The sequence below is a fragment of the Chiloscyllium punctatum genome, unplaced genomic scaffold, assembly GCF_047496795.1.
Source record: "Chiloscyllium punctatum isolate Juve2018m unplaced genomic scaffold, sChiPun1.3 scaffold_176, whole genome shotgun sequence".
Lineage (NCBI taxonomy): Eukaryota > Metazoa > Chordata > Chondrichthyes > Orectolobiformes > Hemiscylliidae > Chiloscyllium > Chiloscyllium punctatum.
In genome coordinates, this window is record NW_027309910.1 from 338,744 (window position 1) to 359,889 (window position 21,146).

General features: G+C 60.9%; 1 protein-coding gene and 1 long non-coding RNA gene across 2 annotated transcripts in view; one reads left to right on the plus strand and one right to left on the minus strand.

Moving 5' to 3' along the window:
- The window catches only part of tufm (Tu translation elongation factor, mitochondrial), a 40,455-nt gene extending 38,715 nt beyond the window's left edge, over positions 1-1,740 (minus strand). The window contains exon 1 of the mRNA XM_072567443.1: positions 1,394-1,740. Within this exon, the coding sequence (XP_072423544.1) occupies positions 1,394-1,715 (322 nt within the window). The 5' untranslated portion in view covers positions 1,716-1,740. The remainder of the gene's footprint in view (positions 1-1,393) is intronic.
- Positions 1,741-3,166: 1,426 nt separating this feature from the next.
- Positions 3,167-12,004, plus strand: LOC140471870 (uncharacterized). Its single transcript, XR_011957235.1, has 3 exons — positions 3,167-3,365; positions 3,499-3,543; positions 10,534-12,004. It is a non-coding gene; the product is annotated as an uncharacterized lncRNA (long non-coding RNA).
- Positions 12,005-21,146: the final 9,142 nt, after the last annotated feature.

Below are 21,146 nucleotides of genomic sequence, written 5' to 3' on the forward strand. Positions count from 1 at the left end.
AATATATATCTATAACACAGTATCAGTCTGAGAGACATCTCCCCTCCCCCATCTCTATAATATATATCTATAACACAGTATCAGTCTGAGAGACATCTTCCCTCCCCCATCTCTATAATATATATCTATAACACAGTATCAGTCTGAGAGACATCTTCCCTCCTCCATCTCTATAATATATATCTATAACACAGTATCAGTCTGAGAGACATCTCCCCTCCCCTCCCTCTATAATATATATCTATAACACAGTATCAGTCTGAGAGACATCTTCCCTCCTCCATCTATATAATATATATCTATAACACAGTATCAGTCTGAGAGACATCTCCCCTCCCCATCTCTATAATATATATCTATAACACAGTATCAGTCTGAGAGACATCTCCCCACCCCTCCCTCTATAATATATATCTATAACACAGTATCAGTCTGAGAGACATCTCCCCTCCCCTCCCTCTATAATATATATCTATAACACAGTATCAGTCTGAGAGACATCTTCCCTCCCCCATCTCTATAATATATATCTATAACACAGTATCAGTCTGAGAGACATCTCCCCTCCCCTCCCTCTATAATATATATCTATAACACAGTATCAGTCTGAGAGACATCTCCCCTCCCCTCCCTCTATAATATATATCTATAACACAGTATCAGTCTGAGAGACATCTCCCCTCCCCCATCTCTATAATATATATCTATAACACAGTATCAGTCTGAGAGACATCTCCCCTCCCCCATCTCTATAATATATATCGATAACACAGTATCAGTCTGAGAGACATCTCCCCTCCCCCATCTCTATAATATATATCGATAACACAGTATCAGTCTGAGAGACATCTCCCCTCCCCCATCTCTATAATATATATCTATAACACAGTATCAGTCTGAGAGACATCTCCCCTCCCCTCCCTCTATAATATATATCTATAACACAGTATCAGTCTGATAGACATCTCCCCTCCCCTCCCTCTATAATATATATCTATAACACAGTATCAGTCTGATAGACATCTCCCCTCCCCTCCCTCTATAATATATATCTATAACACAGTATCAGTCTGAGAGACATCTCCCCTCCCCTCCCTCTATAATATATATCTATAACACAGTATCAGTCTGATAGACATCTCCCCTCCCCCATCTCTATAATATATATCTATAACACAGTATCAGTCTGAGAGACATCTCCCCTCCCCTCCCTCTATAATATATATCTATAACACAGTATCAGTCTGAGAGACATCTCCCCTCCCTCTATAATATATATCTATAACACAGTATCAGTCTGAGAGACATCTCCCCTCCCTCTATGATATAGCATCGAGCTGAAATGCGGCCCCTGTCTCTCTCTATAATATAATGCGCCTCTCTCAGGGACAACCTCCTGTGCACACTCTGAGCGCCGCCATCTTGAGTGACCGCCTTCTCGTCCCCGGAAACAACGTCATGCCGCACGAGTGTGATGTCACCGCGCACGCCCATCCTCTCTCTCCCGCCATTGGGCTATCCCTGCCACGCAATGACGTCGCTTCCGGCCGCCGGGAAGGCCTGAACCCGCCCCCCCGGCAGGCGTGCCCCGCAATGACGTCATCCGCCGCCGTTTCCACCAGCACGTCACGTCGTCTCACTTTCCCCGCTCTCCCCTCCCACTCGATATATGTCAAATGCACGGCCAGTTTGGGAGACCTCCCTTTCCCTGTCATGTCTCTTCAAAATATCGGACTTAGCGTCAACCTCCGCTGCCCGCTCTCAGCGCCGCCATCGTGAACCTGCGGCCGTCTCCCCGCTGCGGCCTGTGACCTCACCACGTCTCGCCGCGCCCCCCCGGAAACGTCACCACGTTCACGCCGCGTCCGTCCCCATTGGCTCGTGCGCGCCCCGCCCTCAGACGTCCTGCCCCGCAGTGACGTCTCCCCCGCCGCCCAACTTTGGCTGGTCCCCCTGCCTCGAGCTGCCCCGCAGTGACGTCCGCCGCCCTGCGTGAAAGGGTGGAGGGAGTTGCCAAGGCAACGGGGCTCGCTCGCGCTCGCGCTCCAACGGTCGCTCGGGCCCCGCCCCCTTCCCCCCAACGGTCGCCCTGGCCCCGTCCCCTGGTCCCCTCACTCCCTCCATGAACAACCTTTGACCTCTCCCCTCACCAATGGTCCTGAGGCCAACTCCAGAGTGTTTGTGTGTGTGTGGTGGGGCTCGAAGATGGAAAAAAAGGGGTTTGGGGTTTAGTTAGGTCTGCCTAAGGGTGCTCACCACCCCCACCCCCCCCCAAATCCCCCAGTTGTCCTGTCGGGTTGGCGGTGGCCACGGTGATTCTGTGACCAAGGCGCACCGTCATTCCGTGGTTGTGCCCGTCCGACCGCTCGCCCTTCCCGTCACCCAACGCCCACTCCTCTCCCGGTTACCGCCACCCCTCTCCGCTCCACCCGACGCCCACACGCCCTCCGCCTCTCTTCGTCACGCCCGGCGCCCATCACAGGCGATGGGTGCCGCCCAGTGGTATTCTAAGCCCCCCCCTCCCATTCCCCACACCCAGCAATAAGTTGGAGGGGGCACAACGAGACCATTCAGCCCGTCAGGCCTGCCCCGCCGCTCGTCTGCGGCTGATCCGTCTCCGTGTAACCTTTGACCCCCATGCCAAGGATACGGCCCAGTCCCCGGTGGCCATCTTCCCCCCGCCGAAGATGGGGCGACCCAAAATGGGGGAGACGGAGCCGTCAAAATGTAGCGGGGTTGGGGAGGAAGAAAGATGTCTCCCTTCAGCCCGACCTTTTCGAGCGGAATCGTTAGCCCCCCCCCACGCCCGACCATTCCTCCTCCCGTCTTTGTAGTTTCCCCATCAGTCCTCGGCTCGTTTCTGGAAGGTTCCCCGGCGTCCGTCCGTCCGTCCGCCTGCAGATCCCACCCCCAACCTGACTGCCCTCCCCTCCACCGCCGCCTCCGGCCCTCTCCAAGCAGCTCTCCCGTGATGAATCCTGGCTCTCCACCTCGCTTCGTTACCCCGGGATCCCTCTGTGCGTTCTCGGCGAGCCGAGGGATCAAGCTCCTGATCCGCGGTCCGAAACGGACGGACGTTAACCCCCCCCCCAATCCTGAGACTGTGACCCCCCAACCAAACCCATCCACCCAACCCTCGTTCTGGAAACACAACTCCCCCCTCCCACCACCAATCCCCCCCCACCCCCTCAAAACCCTGCCATGGGGTAAAATCTGCCCTCCGTTAGCCCCACGACCAGGTGCCGGTGTTGCTCTTGGAAATTCCAGGGAGCGCCGGCAGAATGGGCAACGCCGTCGCTCCCAAGAGGACAAGTTGGCGATCCTGGGGGGTCAATCAGAACCAAATTTGCTGCGTCCCCTCTTGGGTGAGTATACCTTCGTTGATCCTCCAGGCATGGTCGCGCCAAGGTTCTGCACAATTGCAGGAAGCTTTCCTTCCTTCGATAGCGCCCTAACCTCTCACAGTGTACGTTCTCGTAATCGCCTGTTTTCTTTCAGAGTGACATCGACGCTGCTGACATCTGCCGATGATGATCGAAGGAGGTACGTTTGGATGTTTGGCCAACTCCTATTGGGCGCGACAACACACGGTCCTGCCGAAACAAGCACTTTCCAAGTTGATGATTGTGGAGCTCCCTCAGCGCTGACCCTCCCACAGTGTGGGGCTCCCTCAGCGCTGACCCTCCCACAGTGTGGGGCTCCCTCAGCACTGACCCTCCCACAGTGCGGGGCTCCCTCAGCGCTGACCCTCCCACAGTGCGGGCTCCCTCAGCACTGACCCTCCCACAGTGTAGGGCTCCCTCAGCACTGACCCTCCCACAGTGTGGGGCTCCCTCAGCACTGACCCTCCCACAGTGCGGGGCTCCCTCAGCACTGACCCTCCCACAGTGTAGGGCTCCCTCAGCACTGACCCTCCCACAGTGTGGGGCTCCCTCAGCACTGACCCTCCCACAGTGCGGGGCTCCCTCAGCACTGACCCTCCCACAGTGTGGGGCTCCCTCAGCACTGACCCTCCCACGGTGTGGGGCTCCCTCAGCACTGACCCTCCCACAGTGCGGGGCTCCCTCAGCACTGACCCTCCCACAGTGCGGGGCTCCCTCAGCACTGACCCTCCCACAGTGCGGGGCTCCCTCAGCACTGACCCTCCCACAGTGCGGGGCTCCCTCGGCACTGACCCTCCCACAGCGTGGGGCTCCCTCAGCACTGACCCTCCCACAGCGTGGGGCTCCCTCAGCACTGACCCTCCCACAGTGTGGGGCTCCCTCGGTGCTGACCCTCCCACAGTGCGGGGCTCCCTCGGCGCTGACCCTCCCACAGTGCGGGGCTCCCTCGGCGCTGACCCTCCCACAGTGCGGGGCTCCCTCGGCGCTGACCCTCCCACAGTGCGGGGCTCCCTCAGCACTGACCCTCCCACAGTGCGGGGCTCCCTCAGCACTGACCCTCCCACAGTGCGGGGCTCACTCAGCACTGACCCTCCCACAGTGTGGGGCTCCCTCAGCGCTGACCCTCCCACAGTGCGGGGCTCCCTCAGCGCTGACCCTCCCACAGTGCGGGGCTCCCTCAGCACTGACCCTCCCACAGTGCGGGGCTCCCTCAGCGCTGACCCTCCCACAGTGCGGGGCTCCCTCAGCACTGACCCTCCCACAGTGCGGGGCTCCCTCAGCACTGACCCTCCCACAGAGTGGGGCTCCCACGGCGCTGACCCTCCCACAGTGTGGGGCTCCGTCAGCACTGACCTTCCCACAGTGCGGGATTCCCTCAGCACTGACCCTCCCACAGTGCGGGGCTCCCTCAGCACTGACCCTCCCACAGTGCGGGGCTCCCTCAGCACTGACCCTCCCACAGTGCGGGGCTCCCTCAGCACTGACCCTCCCACAGTGCGGGGCTCCCTCAGCGCTGACCCTCCCACAGTGCGGGGCTCCCTCAGCACTGACCCTCCCACAGTGCGGGGCTCCCTCAGCACTGACCCTCCCACAGAGTGGGGCTCCCACGGCGCTGACCCTCCCACAGTGTGGGGCTCCGTCAGCACTGACCTTCCCACAGTGCGGGATTCCCTCAGCACTGACCCTCCCACAGTGCGGGGCTCCCTCAGCACTGACCCTCCCACAGTGCGGGGCTCCCTCAGCACTGACCCTCCCACAGTGCGGGGCTCCCTCAGCACTGACCCTCCCACAGTGCGGGGCTCCCTCAGCACTGACCCTCCCACAGTGCGGGGCTCCCTCGGCACTGACCCTCCCACAGTGCGGGGCTCCCTCGGCGCTGACCCTCCCACAGTGCGGGGCTCCCTCGGCGCTGACCCTCCCACAGTGCGGGGCTCCCTCGGCGCTGACCCTCCCACAGTGCGGGGCTCCCTCAGCACTGACCCTCCCACAGTGCGGGGCTCACTCAGCACTGACCCTCCCACAGTGTGGGGCTCCCTCAGCGCTGACCCTCCCACAGTGCGGGGCTCCCTCAGCACTGACCCTCCCACAGTGCGGGGCTCCCTCAGCACTGACCCTCCCACAGTGCGGGGCTCCCTCAGCGCTGACCCTCCCACAGTGCGGGGCTCCCTCAGCACTGACCCTCCCACAGTGCGGGGCTCCCTCAGCACTGACCCTCCCACAGAGTGGGGCTCCCACGGCGCTGACCCTCCCACAGTGTGGGGCTCCGTCAGCACTGACCTTCCCACAGTGCGGGATTCCCTCAGCACTGACCCTCCCACAGTGCGGGGCTCCCTCAGCACTGACCCTCCCACAGTGCGGGGCTCCCTCAGCACTGACCCTCCCACAGTGCGGGGCTCCCTCAGCACTGACCCTCCCACAGTGCGGGGCTCCCTCAGCGCTGACCCTCCCACAGTGCGGGGCTCCCTCAGCACTGACCCTCCCACAGTGCGGGGCTCCCTCAGCACTGACCCTCCCACAGAGTGGGGCTCCCACGGCGCTGACCCTCCCACAGTGTGGGGCTCCGTCAGCACTGACCTTCCCACAGTGCGGGATTCCCTCAGCACTGACCCTCCCACAGTGCGGGGCTCCCTCAGCACTGACCCTCCCACAGTGCGGGGCTCCCTCAGCACTGACCCTCCCACAGTGCGGGGCTCCCTCAGCACTGACCCTCCCACAGTGCGGGGCTCCCTCAGCACTGACCCTCCCACAGTGCGGGGCTCCCTCAGCACTGACCCTCCCACAGTGCGGGGCTCCCTCGGCACTGACCCTCCCACAGTGCGGGGCTCCCTCGGCACTGACCCTCCCACAGTGCGGAGCTCCCTCGGCGCTGACCCTCCCACAGTGTGGGGCTCCCTCGGCACTGACCCTCCCACAGTGCGGGGCTCCCTCAGCACTGACCCTCCCACAGTGCGGGGCTCCCTCAGCACTGACCCTCCCACAGTGCGGGGCTCCCTCGGCGCTGACCCTCCCACAGTGCGGGGCTCCCTCGGCACTGACCCTCCCACAGTGCGGGGCTCACTCAGCACTGACCCTCCCACAGTGTGGGGCTCCCTCAGCGCTGACCCTCCCACAGTGCGGGGCTCCCTCAGCACTGACCCTCCCACAGTGCGGGGCTTCCTCAGCACTGACCCTCCCACAGTGCGGGGCTCCCTCAGCACTGACCCTCCCACAGTGCGGGGCTCCCTCAGCACTGACCCTCCCACAGTGTGGGGCTCCCTCAGCACTGACCCTCCCACAGTGTGGGGGCTCCCTCGGCACTGACCCTCCCACAGTGTGGGGGCTCCCTCGGCACTGACCCTCCCTCAGTGAGGGGCTCCCTCGGTGCTGACCCTCCCACTGTGAGGGGCTCCCTCAGCACTGACCCTCCCACAGTGTGGGGCTCCCTCAGCACTGACCCTCCCACAGTGCGGGACTCCCTCAGCCCTGACCCTCCCACAGTGTGGGGCTCCCTCAGCACTGACCCTCCCACAGAGTGGGGCTCCCACGGCGCTGACCCTCCCACAGTGTGGGGCTCCGTCAGCACTGACCTTCCCACAGTGCGGGATTCCCTCAGCACTGACCCTCCCACAGTGCGGGGCTCCCTCAGCACTGACCCTCCCACAGTGCGGGGCTCCCTCAGCACTGACCCTCCCACAGTGCGGGGCTCCCTCAGCACTGACCCTCCCACAGTGCGGGGCTCCCTCAGCACTGACCCTCCCACAGTGCGGGGCTCCCTCGGCACTGACCCTCCCACAGTGCGGGGCTCCCTCGGCGCTGACCCTCCCACAGTGCGGGGCTCCCTCGGCGCTGACCCTCCCACAGTGCGGGGCTCCCTCGGCGCTGACCCTCCCACAGTGCGGGGCTCCCTCAGCACTGACCCTCCCACAGTGCGGGGCTCACTCAGCACTGACCCTCCCACAGTGTGGGGCTCCCTCAGCGCTGACCCTCCCACAGTGCGGGGCTCCCTCAGCACTGACCCTCCCACAGTGCGGGGCTCCCTCAGCACTGACCCTCCCACAGTGCGGGGCTCCCTCAGCGCTGACCCTCCCACAGTGCGGGGCTCCCTCAGCACTGACCCTCCCACAGTGCGGGGCTCCCTCAGCACTGACCCTCCCACAGAGTGGGGCTCCCACGGCGCTGACCCTCCCACAGTGTGGGGCTCCGTCAGCACTGACCTTCCCACAGTGCGGGATTCCCTCAGCACTGACCCTCCCACAGTGCGGGGCTCCCTCAGCACTGACCCTCCCACAGTGCGGGGCTCCCTCAGCACTGACCCTCCCACAGTGCGGGGCTCCCTCAGCACTGACCCTCCCACAGTGCGGGGCTCCCTCAGCGCTGACCCTCCCACAGTGCGGGGCTCCCTCAGCACTGACCCTCCCACAGTGCGGGGCTCCCTCAGCACTGACCCTCCCACAGAGTGGGGCTCCCACGGCGCTGACCCTCCCACAGTGTGGGGCTCCGTCAGCACTGACCTTCCCACAGTGCGGGATTCCCTCAGCACTGACCCTCCCACAGTGCGGGGCTCCCTCAGCACTGACCCTCCCACAGTGCGGGGCTCCCTCAGCACTGACCCTCCCACAGTGCGGGGCTCCCTCAGCACTGACCCTCCCACAGTGCGGGGCTCCCTCAGCACTGACCCTCCCACAGTGCGGGGCTCCCTCAGCACTGACCCTCCCACAGTGCGGGGCTCCCTCGGCACTGACCCTCCCACAGTGCGGGGCTCCCTCAGCACTGACCCTCCCACAGTGCGGAGCTCCCTCGGCGCTGACCCTCCCACAGTGCGGGGCTCCCTCGGCACTGACCCTCCCACAGTGCGGGGCTCCCTCAGCACTGACCCTCCCACAGTGCGGGGCTCCCTCAGCACTGACCCTCCCACAGTGCGGGCCTCCCTCAGCACTGACCCTCCCACAGTGCGGGGCTCCCTCGGCGCTGACCCTCCCACAGTGCGGGGCTCCCTCAGCACTGACCCTCCCACAGTGCGGGGCTCACTCAGCACTGACCCTCCCACAGTGTGGGGCTCCCTCAGCGCTGACCCTCCCACAGTGCGGGGCTCCCTCAGCACTGACCCTCCCACAGTGCGGGGCTTCCTCAGCACTGACCCTCCCACAGTGCGGGGCTCCCTCAGCACTGACCCTCCCACAGTGCGGGGCTCCCTCAGCACTGACCCTCCCACAGTGTGGGGCTCCCTCAGCACTGACCCTCCCACAGTGTGGGGGCTCCCTCGGCACTGACCCTCCCACAGTGTGGGGGCTCCCTCGGCACTGACCCTCCCTCAGTGAGGGGCTCCCTCGGTGCTGACCCTCCCACTGTGAGGGGCTCCCTCAGCACTGACCCTCCCACAGTGTGGGGCTCCCTCAGCACTGACCCTCCCACAGTGCGGGACTCCCTCAGCCCTGACCCTCCCACAGTGTGGGGCTCCCTCAGCACTGACCCTCCCACAGTGCGGGGCACACTCAGCGCTGACCCTCCCACAGTGTGGGGCTCACTCAGTGCTGACCCTCTGACAGTGTAATTATTTTTGGGTGACATACCTGAGTGGTATAATTACATAACCCTGGGGATCTTTCCCGGATCTCACTGCATAACTGAGAGAGCAGCTGTGGAAATGTGAACCGTGCGGCTCTGTCCCTGAACTGCTGACACGTTTAAACACAGCTTTGTCAGAATATCAGGACAGTGTGGGGTCAGCAACGTCTGGTGTCACCAGTGTCTCAGCACTTAGCACACTCTCGATCACTCTCTCACTGTATATCACACTCTCACTCTCACTGGCTCTCACAATATTACTCCCTCACTTTCTCACTAACACTGGCTCTCACGTTGTTTCACTCCAACTCTCTCTCTCTTTCATATTGTTCCACTCTCTCACACTCACTCTCACATTGATGCAATCTGAGTCACTCGCTCGCGTATACGTTCTTTCACTCTTACACTATTATATTCTCATCCTCACTCGTGCACTCACTTTGTTATCCTCACTCTCACTCTCACACACTCTCATTCTCACTCTCTCTTACTCTCCAACTCACTATGGGAGGGACAGTGCTGAGGGAGCCCCACACTGTGGGAGGGTCAGTGCTGAGGGAGCCGCGCACTGTGGGAGGGTCAGTGCTGAGGGAGCCCCACACTGTGGGAGGGTCAGTGCTGAGGGAGCCGCGCACTGTGGGAGGGTCAGTGCTGAGGGAGCCCCACACTGTGGGAGGGTCAGTGTTGAGGGAGCCGCGCACTGTGGGAGGGTCAGTGCTGAGGGAGCCCCACACTGAGGGAGGGTCAGTGCTGAGGGAGCCCCGCACTGTGGGAGGGTCAGTGCTGAGGGAGCCCCACACTGTGGGAGGGTCAGTGCTGAGGGAGCCCCGCACTGTGGGAGGGTCATTGCTGAGGGAGCCCCACACTGAGGGAGGGTCAGTGCTGAGGGAGCCCCACACTGTGGGAGGGTCATTGCTGAGGGAGCCCCACACTGTGGGAGGGTCATTGCTGAGGGAGCCCCACACTGAGGGAGGGTCAGTGCTGAGGGAGCCCCACACTGTGGGAGGGTCAGTGCTGAGGGAGCCGCGCACTGTGGGAGGGTCAGTGCTGAGGGAGCCCCACACTGTGGGAGGGTCAGTGTTGAGGGAGCCCCGCACTGTGGGAGGGTCATTGCTGAGGGAGCCCCACACTGAGGGAGGGTCAGTGCTGAGGGAGCCCCACACTGTGGGAGGGTCAGTGCCGAGGGAGCCCCGCACTGTGGGAGGGTCAGTGCTGAGGGAGCCCCGCACTGAGGGAGGGTCAGTGCTGAGGGAGCCCCTCACTGTGGGAGGGTCAGTGCCGAGGGAGCCCCACACTGTGGGAGGGTCAGTGCTGAGGGAGCCCCACACTGTGGGAGGGTCAGTGCCGAGGGAGCCCTGTCTTGGGTTGTTTGTCGGAGTCACCATGATTCAAGCCGAGACATTGACCCATGGCTCCTGCCTGCCCTCTAGTGGGGTTAGGACTTGGCCAAATACCAACGTGCAGATTCAGGACAAACCAGGAGTTGGGGTGACTGTCCTGTCCTGGCTGACATGTGTCCCCCAAGACCCCAGCATCTCGTGAGCAGGATCACTGTCACACGGCTGTTTGTGGGACCCTGTGTCTTTTTGTCTGACCCCACCCGCAGGGTTCAGCGCCCCAGGGATTCTGCCCCTGGTGATCCGGGAGTTTGTTGCACTGGGTGAAGGGCTGCTGTGTTCCTGCCAGGGGCATTGCCGTGCAATTGTGAAGCTGCCTGTCCATGAGTGAGGGAGACCCATGTTTTCACTCAGAGTGTGAACCACCTGCGTCTCTCGGTGCAGGAACCCAGTAACCCTGATCCCACAAATTCCCTGAAATAAATCTCCCAAAATCACGCTGGAGGACTGCCGAAAATAGCCTTTTAATTGGATTAATCGTTGGTAATCCAACTCTGACAGGTTCAAGTAACTGAACCCAGGGAGCAAGGGGAACGTCAGAAGATAGAGGATTAGATATCCCCTTTCACTCTCCATCTCTGTCTCTCACTCTGTCTGTCTTTCCCTTTCTCTCTGTCTTCCTGAGTCCATCTCACTCTCTCCCCCTCTCTCACAGTCCATCTCTTTGTTCCTCTTACTCTCTCTGTATCTCGATCTCACATTCTCTTTCTCTCGCAGTCTATCATTCCCTGTCTTTCTGTAACCATTCTCTGTCTGTCTCTTTCCCTCTATCACTGTTTCTGTCACTCTCTCTGTCCCTCTGTATCCACCTCACTTTCTCTCTCTCTCACACCCTATCACTTTCTGTTTCTCTGTCTTTCCGTGACCATCCTCTCTCACTATCACTCCCTCTGTCGAAGTCTCTGTCACTCCTCACACTCGCACCTCCTCTCTCTCACATATTCTGTCTGCCTCCCTTTTGCTCTCTCTCTCTCTCACTCTGTCTCTCCCTCCCCTCAGACTCCCTTTCTTAATCTCTGTTTCTCTCTTTCTGACTCTCTTTGTCCTAACTCTTTCTCTCTGCCATGTCACAGTCTCTCTCTCTTTCTGTAATTATCCTACTGCCTGTCGCAATCTCTCTCTATCCACCTCACTTTCTGCCTCTCCCTCTCCACCTCACTCTCTCTCTCTCTCTCTCTCTCCCTCCCACACTGACTGTTAACTCTCTCCCTTTCTCGATCTCTCTCCTCCTAAACTCCCTGTCTCTCCCACTCTTCTGTCCCTCGCTCTCTCGAAGGCCCATTCTTGTTTTCTCTCTCTGTCTCTCTGTCACACTTGCTGTCCCGACCATCAGCCGCACTGTCAGGTGAACACTGGGGTGACCAACCTGAGTCCACCATCCACCCCCCTGGAGTCTGCTGTGCTCCTGAGTACAGTCATGGTTCATCTCCATCCCAGCTTCTTCCTCAACACCAACCCCTTGTGTCTCTCCATTCCAGAGACACCAAAGGTCGGTGCCCACGTCTTCGATGTCTTCCAACATCCGAGGATCCACAAGTCACTGTGGAAGAGAATTCCAAACATTCACAATCTTTCCGAGCGCAAAGCAAACCCACCAGTTACACTATGATAACAGGCTGTGCTGCAGCCTCTGGACAAATAAGTGCTGCTTATCATTTTAATTTTGAGAAACTGCATTGTGGAAGGATCAGCGCTGAGGGAGGGTCAGCGCTGAGGGAGGGTCAGCGCTGAGGGAGCCCCGCACTGTGGGAGGGTCAGTGCTGAGGGAGCCCCACACTGTGGGAGGGTCAGTGCCGAGGGAGGGTCAGAGCCGAGGGAGGGTCAGCGCCGAGGGAGGGTCAGCGCTGAGGGAGGGTCAGCGCTGAGGGAGCCCCGCACTGTCACAGGGTCAGCGCTGAGGGAGGGTCAGTGCTGAGGGAGCCCCGCACTGTGGGAGGGTCAGTGCAGAGGGAGCCCCACACTGTGGGAGGGTCAGTGCAGAGGGAGCCCCACACTGTGGGAGGGTCAGTGCTGAGAGGGCCCCACGCTGTGGGAGGGTCAGTGCTGAGGGAGCCCCACACTGTGGGAGGGTCAGTGCTGAGGGAGCCCCGCACTGAGGGAGGGTCAGTGCTGAGGGAGCCCCGCACTGTGGGAGGGTCAGCACTGTGTGACTTGAATTAATAACTGCACGTTTGTTGGTGGGATCTTGCTGTGAACAAATTGGTAACTGCACTTCCACCCCAACTCTGAACCCCCGCAGTGACCCGGCGAGTGTCTTAGGGCTGGCGATAGCCGTTTCGATTCTCTTTCTCCGTGAGTCTCTCCTCTCCCTCTCTCCGTCTCCATTTCGTCTCCTAGTCTGTCCTACTCCCATTTGACTTCAGGGGTCACCCAGTGGGTGGGCAGCACCCGAATCCATTCTGAATGTGGATCACGTTCCCACACGACATGACTAAATTTGGAAAGGAGTAAACCGACGATCAAGCTTCCATAAATAACCCAGCCGTGATCACCACCAACAGTTCCTGCTGGTTCCCAGGGATTAGGATCTTGGGAGAGTTGGGTTGTGGACCCTCTCTGGGACCTCAAACCCTCTTCCTTACAAGGTGTCAAGTGACACCCCTGCATCTGTGTCGTGCGGGTGTCTGCGCCCCAACCAGGTTCACACACAACACAGGACCTTTCCCCGAACGTCAGACCGTCTACGGTTGTTGGAGTCCCAGCATCCAGTTTGGGACACAGCAGGAGACACCACAGCACTGACCCTCCCACAGTGCGGGGCTCCCTCAGCACTGACCCTCCCTCAGTGAGGGGCTCCCTCAGCACTGACCCTCCCACAGTGCGGGGCTCCCTCAGCACTGACCCTCCCACAGTGTGGGGCTCCCTCAGCACTGACCCTCCCACAGTGCGGGTCTCCCTCAGCACTGACCCTCCCACAGTGTGGGGCTCCCTCAGCACTGACCCTCCCACAGTGTGGGGCTCCCTCAGCACTGACCCTCCCACAGTGCGGGGCTCCCTCAGCACTGACCCTCCCACAGTGTGGGGCTCCCTTAGCACTGACTCTCCCATAGTGTGGGGCTCCCTCAGCACTGACCCCCCCACAGTGCGGGGCTCCCTCAGCACTGACCCTCCCACAGTGCGGGGCTCCCTCAGCACTGACCCTCCCACAGTGCGGGGCTCCCTCAGCACTGACCCTCCCACAGTGCGGGGCTCCCTCAGCACTGACCCTCCCTCAGTGAGGGGCTCCCTCAGCACTGACCCTCCCTCAGTGAGGGGCTCCCTCAGCACTGACCCTCCCACAGTGTGGGGCTCCCTCAGCACTGACCCTACCACAGTGTGGGGCTCCCTCAGCACTGACCCTCCCTCAGTGAGGGGCTCCCTCAGCACTGACCCTCCCACAGTGTGGGGCTCCCTGAGCACTGACCCTCCCACAGTGTGGGGCTCCCTCAGCACTGACCCTCCCATAGTGTGGGGCTCCCTCAGCACTGACCCCCCCACAGTGCGGGGCTCCCTCAGCACTGACCCTACCACAGTGTACAGGGGGTTACAGAGATAGGGAGGGGGTGTAGGGTTTTACAGAAACAGGGAGGGAGTGTAGGGGGGTTACAGGGATAGGGAGGGAGTGTAGGGGTGTTACAGAGATAGGGAGGGGGTGTAGGGGGGTTACAGAGACAGGGAGGGGGTGTTGGGGGATACATAGCCAGGGAGGGGTGTTGGGGGATACAGAGACAGGGACGGGTGTTGAGGGATACTGAGACAGGGAGGGGTGTAGGGGGTTCCAGAGATAGGGAGGGGGTGTAGGGGGTTCCAGAGATAGGGAGGGGGTGTAGGGGGTTACAGAGATAGGGAGGGGGAGTTGGGGGATACAGAGACAGGGAGGGGTTGTAGGGGGTTACAGGGATAGGGAGGAGGTGTAGCGGGATACAGAGACAGGGAGGGGGTGTAGGAGGTTACAGGGACAGGGAGGGGGTGGAGGGGGTTACAGAGATAGGGAGGGAGTGTACGGGGGTTACAGAGACAGGGAGGTGGTGTCGGGGGTGACAGGGATAGGGAGGGGGTGTAGGGGGTTACAGAGAGAGGGAGGGGGTGTAGGGGGTTACAGAGATAGGGAGGGGGTGGAGGGGGTTACAGAGACAGGGAGGGGATGTAGGGGGGTTACAGAGGTATGATGGGGGTGTAGGGGGGTTACAGAGATAGGGAGGGGTGTCGGGGGATACAGGGATAGGGAGGGGGTGTAGGGGGGTTACAGAGATAGGGAGGGGGTGTGGGGGGGTTACAGAGATAGGGAGGAGGTGTTAGGGGGGTTACAGAGATAGGGAGGGGGTGTAGGGGGGTTACAGAGATAGGGAGGGGTGTAGGGGCGTTACAGAGATAGGGAGGGGGTGTAGGGGGGTTACAGAGATAGGGAGGGGGTGTAGGGGGGTTACAGAGAGAGGGAGGGGGTGTAGGGGGGTTACAGAGATAGGGAGGGGTGTAGGGGGGTTACAGAGATAGGGAGGGGGTGTAGGGGGGTGACAGAGATAGGGAGGGGGTGTAGGGGGTTACAGAGAGAGGGAGGGGTGTAGGGGGTTACAGAGATAGGGAGGGGGTGTAGGGGGGTTACAGAGATAGGGAGGGGGGTGTAGGGGGTTACAGAGATAGGGAGGGGGTGTAGGGCGTTACAGAGATAGGGAGAGGGTGTAGGGGGGTTACAGAGATAGGGACGGGGTGTAGGGGGGTTACAGAGACAGGGAGGGGGTGTAGGAGGTTACAGGGACAGGGAGGGCGTGTAGGGGGGTTACAGGGATAAGGAGGGGGTGTAGGGGGTTACAGGGACAGGGAGGGGTGCAGGAGGTTACAGAGATAGGGAGGGGGTATAGGGGGTTACAGAGATAGGGAGGGGTTGTTGGGGGGTTACAGGGATAGGGAGGGGGTGTAGGGGGTTACAGGGATAGGGAGGGGGTGTGGGGGGTTACAGAGATAGGGAGGGGGTGTAGGGGGTTACAGAGATAGGGAGGGGGTGTAGGGGGGTTACAGAGATAGGGAGGGGGTGTAGGGGGTTACAGAGACAGGGATGGGGTGTAGGGGTTACAGGGAGAGGGAGGGGGTGTAGGAGGTTACAGGGACAGGGAGGGTGTGTAGGGGGGTTACAGGGATAAGGAGGGGGTGTAGGGGGTTACAGGGACAGGGAGGGGTGCAGGAGGTTACAGAGATAGGGAGGGGGTGTAGGGGGTTACAGAGACAGGGAGGGGATGTTCGGGGATACATAGACAGTGAGGGGGTGTAGGGGGATACAGAGATAGGGAGGGGGTGTAGGGGGTTACAGAGATAGGGTGGGGGTGTAGGGGGTTACAGAGATAGGGAGGGGGTGTTGGGGGATACTGAGACAGGGAGGGGGTGTAGGGGGTTACAGAGATAGGGAGGGGGTGTAGTGGGTTACAGGGATAGAGAGGGGGTGTAGGGGGTTACAGGGATAGGGAGTGGGGATAGGGGGTTACGGAGATAGGGAGGGGGTGTAGGGGGTTACAGAGATAGGGAGGGGGTGTTGGGGGATACAGAGACAGGGAGGGGGTGTTGGGGGTTACAGAGACAGGGAGGGGTGTTGGGGGATACAGAGACAGGGAGGGGTGTTGGGGGATACTGAGACAGGGAGGGGTGAAGGGGGATACAGAGATAGGGAGGGGGTGTTGGGGGTTACAGAGACAGGGAGGGGGTTTGGGGGGGCTACAGAGACAGGGAGGGGGTGTGGGGGGCTACCGAGACAGGGAGGGGGTGTAGGGGGTTACAGAGATAGGGAGGGGGTGGAGGGGGTTACAGAGACAGGGAGGGGGTGTAGGGGGTTACAGGGATAGGGAGGGGGTGTAGGGGGGTTACAGAGGTATGGAGGGGGTGTAGGGGGGTTACAGAGATAGGGAGGGGTGTCGGGGGATACAGGGATAGGGAGGGGGTGTAGGGGGGTTACAGAGATAGGGAGGGGGTGTAGGGGGGTTACAGAGACAGGGAGGGGGTGTAGGAGGTTACAGGGACAAGGAGGGCGTGTAGGGGGGTTACAGGGATAAGGAGGGGGTGTAGGGGGTTACAGAGATAGGGAGGGGGTGTAGGGGGGTTACAGAGATAGGGAGGGGGTGTAGGGGGGTTACAGAGATAGGGAGGGGGTGTAGGGGGTAACAGAGATAGGGAGGGGGTGTAGGGGGTTACAGAGATAGGGAGGGGGTATAGGGGGTTACAGAGATAGGGAGGGGGTGTTGGGCGGTTACAGGGATAGGGAGGGGGTGTAGGGGGTTACAGGGATAGGGAGGGGGTGTGGGGGGTTACAGAGATAGGGAGGGGGTGTAGGGGGTTACAGAGATAGGGAGGGGGTGTAGGGGGGTTACAGAGATAGGGAGGGGGTGTAGGGGGGTTACAGAGACAGGGAGTGGGTGTAGGAGGTTACAGGGACAGGGAGGGCGTGTAGGGGGGTTACAGGGATAAGGAGGGGGTGTAGGGGGTTACAGGGACAGGGAGGGGTGCAGGAGGTTACAGAGATAGGGAGGGGGTATAGGGGGTTACAGGAATAGGGAGGGGGTGTGGGGGGTTACAGTGATAGGGAGGGGGCGTGGGGGTGTTACAGAGATAGAGAGGAGGTGTTAGGGGGGTTACAGAGATAGGGAGGGGGTGTAGGGGGGGTTACAGAGATAGGGAGGGGCTGTAGGGGGTTACAGAGATAGGGAGGGGGTGTAGGGGGTTACAGGGATAGGGAGGGGGTGTCGGGGGGTTACAGTGATAGGGAGGGGGTGTAGGGGGTTACAGAGACAGGGAGGGGATGTTCGGGGATACATAGACAGTGAGGGGGTGTAGGGGGATACAGAGACAGGGAGGGGGTGTAGGGGGTTACCGAGATAGGTAGGGGGTGTAGGGGGTTACAGAGATAGGGTGGGGGTTGTAGGGGGTTACAGAGATAGGGAGGGGGTGTTGGGGGATACTGAGACAGGGAGGGGGTGTAGGGGGTTACAGAGATAGGGAGGGGGTGTAGGGGGATACAGAGATAGGGAGGGGGTGTTGGGGGATACAGAGACAGGGAGGGGGTGTTGGGGGTTACAGAGACAGGGAGGGGTGTTGGGGGATACAGAGACAGGGAGGGGTGTTGGGGGATACTGTGACAGGGAGGGGTGTAGGGGGATACAGAGATAGGGAGGGGGTGTGGGGGGGCTACAGAGACAGGGAGGGGGTGTAGGGGGTTACAGAGGTATGGAGGGGGTGTCGGGGGGTTACAGAGATAGGGAGGGGTGTCGGGGGATACAGGGATAGGGAGGGGGTGTAGGGGGGTTACAGAGATAGGGAGGGGGTGTGGGGGGGGTTACAGAGATAGGGAGGAGGTGTTAGGGGGGTTACAGAGATAGGGAGGGGCTGTAGGGGGTTACAGAGATAGGGAGGGGTGTAGGGGGGTTACAGAGATAGGTGGGGGTGTAGGGGGTTACAGAGACAGGGAGGGGGTGTAGGGGGTTACAGGGATAGGGAGGGGGTGTAGGGGGGTTACAGAGACAGGGAGGTGGTGTAGAGGGTTACAGGGATAGGGAGGGGGTGTAGGGGGGTTACAGAGACAGGGAGGGGGTGTAGGAGGTTACAGGGACAGGGAGGGCGTGTAGGGGGGTTACAGGGATAAGGAGGGGGTGTAGGGGGTTACAGGGACAGGGAGGGGTGCAGGAGGTTACAGAGATAGGGAGGGGGTATAGGGGGTTACAGAGATAGAGAGGGGATGTTGGGGGGGTTACAGAGATAGAGAGGGGGTGTTGGGGGGTTACAGGGATAGGGAGGGGGTGTAGGGGGTTACAGGGATAGGGAGGGGGTCTGGGGGGTTACAGAGATAGGGAGGGGGTGTAGGGGGTTACAGAGATAGGGAGGGGGTGTAGGGGGTTACAGAGATAGGGAGGGGGTATAGGGGGTTACAGAGATAGGGAGGGGGTGTAGGGGGTTACAGAGATAGGGAGGGGCTGTAGGGGGTTACAGAGATAGGGAGGGGCTGTAGGGGGTTACAGAGATAGGGAGAGGGTGTAGGGGGTTACAGGGATAGGGAGGGGGTGTCGGGGGGTTACAGTGATAGGGAGGGGGTGTAGGGGGTTACAGAGACAGGGAGGGGATGTTCGGGGGATACATAGACAGTGAGGGGGGTGTAGGGGGATACAGAGATAGGGAGGGGGTGTAGGGGGATACATAGACAGTGAGGGGGTGTAGGGGGTTACCGAGATAGGGAGGGGGTGTAGAGGGGTTACAGAGATAGGGTGGGGGTGTAGGGGGTTACAGAGATAGGGAGGGGGTGTTGGGGGATACAGAGACAGGGAGGGGGTGTTGGGGGTTACAGAGACAGGGAGGGGTGTTGGGGATACAGAGACAGGGAGGGGTGTTGGGGGATACAGAGATAGGGAGGGGGTGTTGGGGGTTACAGAGAGAGGGAGGGGGTGTGGGGGGGCTACAGAGACAGGGAGGGGGTGTGGGGGGCTACAGAGACAGGGAGGGGGTGTAGGGGGGGTTACAGAGACAGGGAGGGGGTGTAGGGGGTTACAGAGATAGGGGGTGTAGGGGGTTACAGAGATAGGGAGGGGGTGTAGGGGTTACAGAGATAGGGAGGGTGTGTAGAGGGTTACAGGGATTGGGGAGGGTGAAGGGGTTACTGAGACAGGGAGGGGTGTAGGGGGTTACAGAGATAGGGAGGGGGTGTAGGGGGGTTACAGAGACAGGGAGGGGGTGTAGGGGGTTACAGAGATAGGGAGGGTGTGTAGGGGGTTACAGAGATAGGGAGGGGGTGTAGGGGGGTTACAGAGATAGGGAGGGGGTGTAGGGGGGTTACTGAGACAGGGAGGGGGGTATAGGGGGTTACTGAGACAGGGAGGGGGTATAGGGGGTTACTGAGATAGGGAGGGGGTGTAGGGGGATACAGAGACAGGGAGGGGGTGTAGGGGTTATAGAGACAGCGAGGGGGTGTAGGGGGGGTTACAGAGATAGGGAGGGGGTGTAGGGGGTTACAGTGGTAGGGAGGGGGTGTAGGGGGGGTTACAGGGATAGGGAGGGGGTGTAGGGGGTTACAGAGATAGGGAGGGGGTGTAGGGGGGTTATAGAGACAGGGAGGGGGTGTAGGGGTTTACAGAGACAGGGAGGGGGTGTAGGGGGTTACAGAGATAGGGAGGGGGGTGTAGGGGGTTACAGAGATAGGGAGGGGGTGTAGGGGGTTTACAGAGAGAGGGAGGGGGTGTAGGGGGGGTTACAGGGATAGGGAGGGAGTGTAGGGGGTTACAGAGATAGGGAGGGGGTGTCGTGGGGGTTACAGAGATAGGGAGGAGGGTGTCGGGGGTTACAGAGATAGGGGAAGGGGTGTAGGGGGGGGGGTGTACAGAGATAGGGAGGGGGTGTAGGGGGTTACAGAGATAGGGAGGAGGGTGTAGGGGGTTACAGAGATAGGGAGGGGGTGTAGGGGGTTACAGAGATAGGGAGGGGGGGTTGTAGGGGGTTACAGAGTCAGGGAGGGGGTGTAGGGGTTACAGGGATAGGGAGGGTGTAGGGGGTTACAGAGATAGGGAGGGGGTGTAGGGGGGTTATAGAGATAGGGAGGGGGCTGTAGGGGTGTTACAGAGACAGGGAGGGGGTGTAGGGGGGTTACAGAGATAGGGAGGGGGTGGAGGGGGTTACACAGATAGGGAGGGGGGTGTAGGGGGGTTATAGAGATAGGGAGGGGGTGGAGGGGGTTACAGAGTCAGGGAGGGGGTGTAGGGGGTTACAGGGATAGGGAGGGGGTGTAGGGGGTTACAGAGATAGGGAGGGGGTGTAGGGGGGTTATAGAGATAGGGAGGGGCTGTAGGGGTGTTACAGAGATAGGGAGGGGGTGTAGGGGGTTTACAGAGAGAGGGAGGGGGTGTAGGGGGGGGTTACAGGGATAGGGAGGGAGTGTAGGGGGGGTTACAGAGATAGGGAGGGGGTGTCGGGGGGTTACAGAGATAGGGAGGGGGGTGTAGGGGGTTACAGAGTCAGGGAGGGGGTGTAGGGGGTTACAGGGATAGGGAGGGGGTGTAGGGGGTTACAGAGATAGGGAGGGGGTGTAGGGGGGTTATAGAGATAGGGAGGGGCTGTAGGGGTGTTACAGAGACAGGGAGGGGGTGTAGGGGGGTTACAGAGATAGGGAGGGGGTGGAGGGGGTTACAGAGACAGGGAGGTGGTGTAGGGGGTTACAGAGATAGGGAGGGGGTGCAGGGGGTTACAGAGACAGGGAGAGGGTGAATGGGGTTACAGAGATAGGGAGGGGGTGTAGGGGGGTTACAGAGATAGGGAGGGGGTGTAGGGGGGGTTACAGAGATAGGGAGGGGGTGTAGGGGGGTTACAGAGATAGCGAGGGGCTGTAGGGGGGTTACAGAGATAGGGAGGGGGTGTAGGGGGGTTACAGAGACAGGGAGAGGGTGAATGGGGTTACAGAGACAGGGAGGGGGTGTAGGGGGTTACAGAGACAGGGAGGGGGTGTAGGGGGGTTACAGAGATAGGGAGGGGGTGTAGGGGGTTACAGAGATAGGGAGGGGGTGTAGGGGGGTTACAGGGATAGGGAGGGGGTGAATGGGGTTACAGAGATAGGGAGGGGGTGTAGGGGGTTACAGAGATAGGGAGGGGGGTGTAGGGGGGTTACAGAGACAGGGAGGGGGTGTAGGGGGTTACAGAGACAGGGAGGGGGTGTAGGGGGGTTACAGAGATAGGGAGGGGGTGTAGGGGGGTTACAGAGACAGGGAGGGGGGTGTAGGGGGGTTACAGAGATAGGGAGGGGGTGAATGGGGTTACAGAGACAGGGAGGGGGTGTAGGGGGTTACAGAGACAGGGAGGGGGTGTAGGGGGGGTTACAGAGACAGGGAGG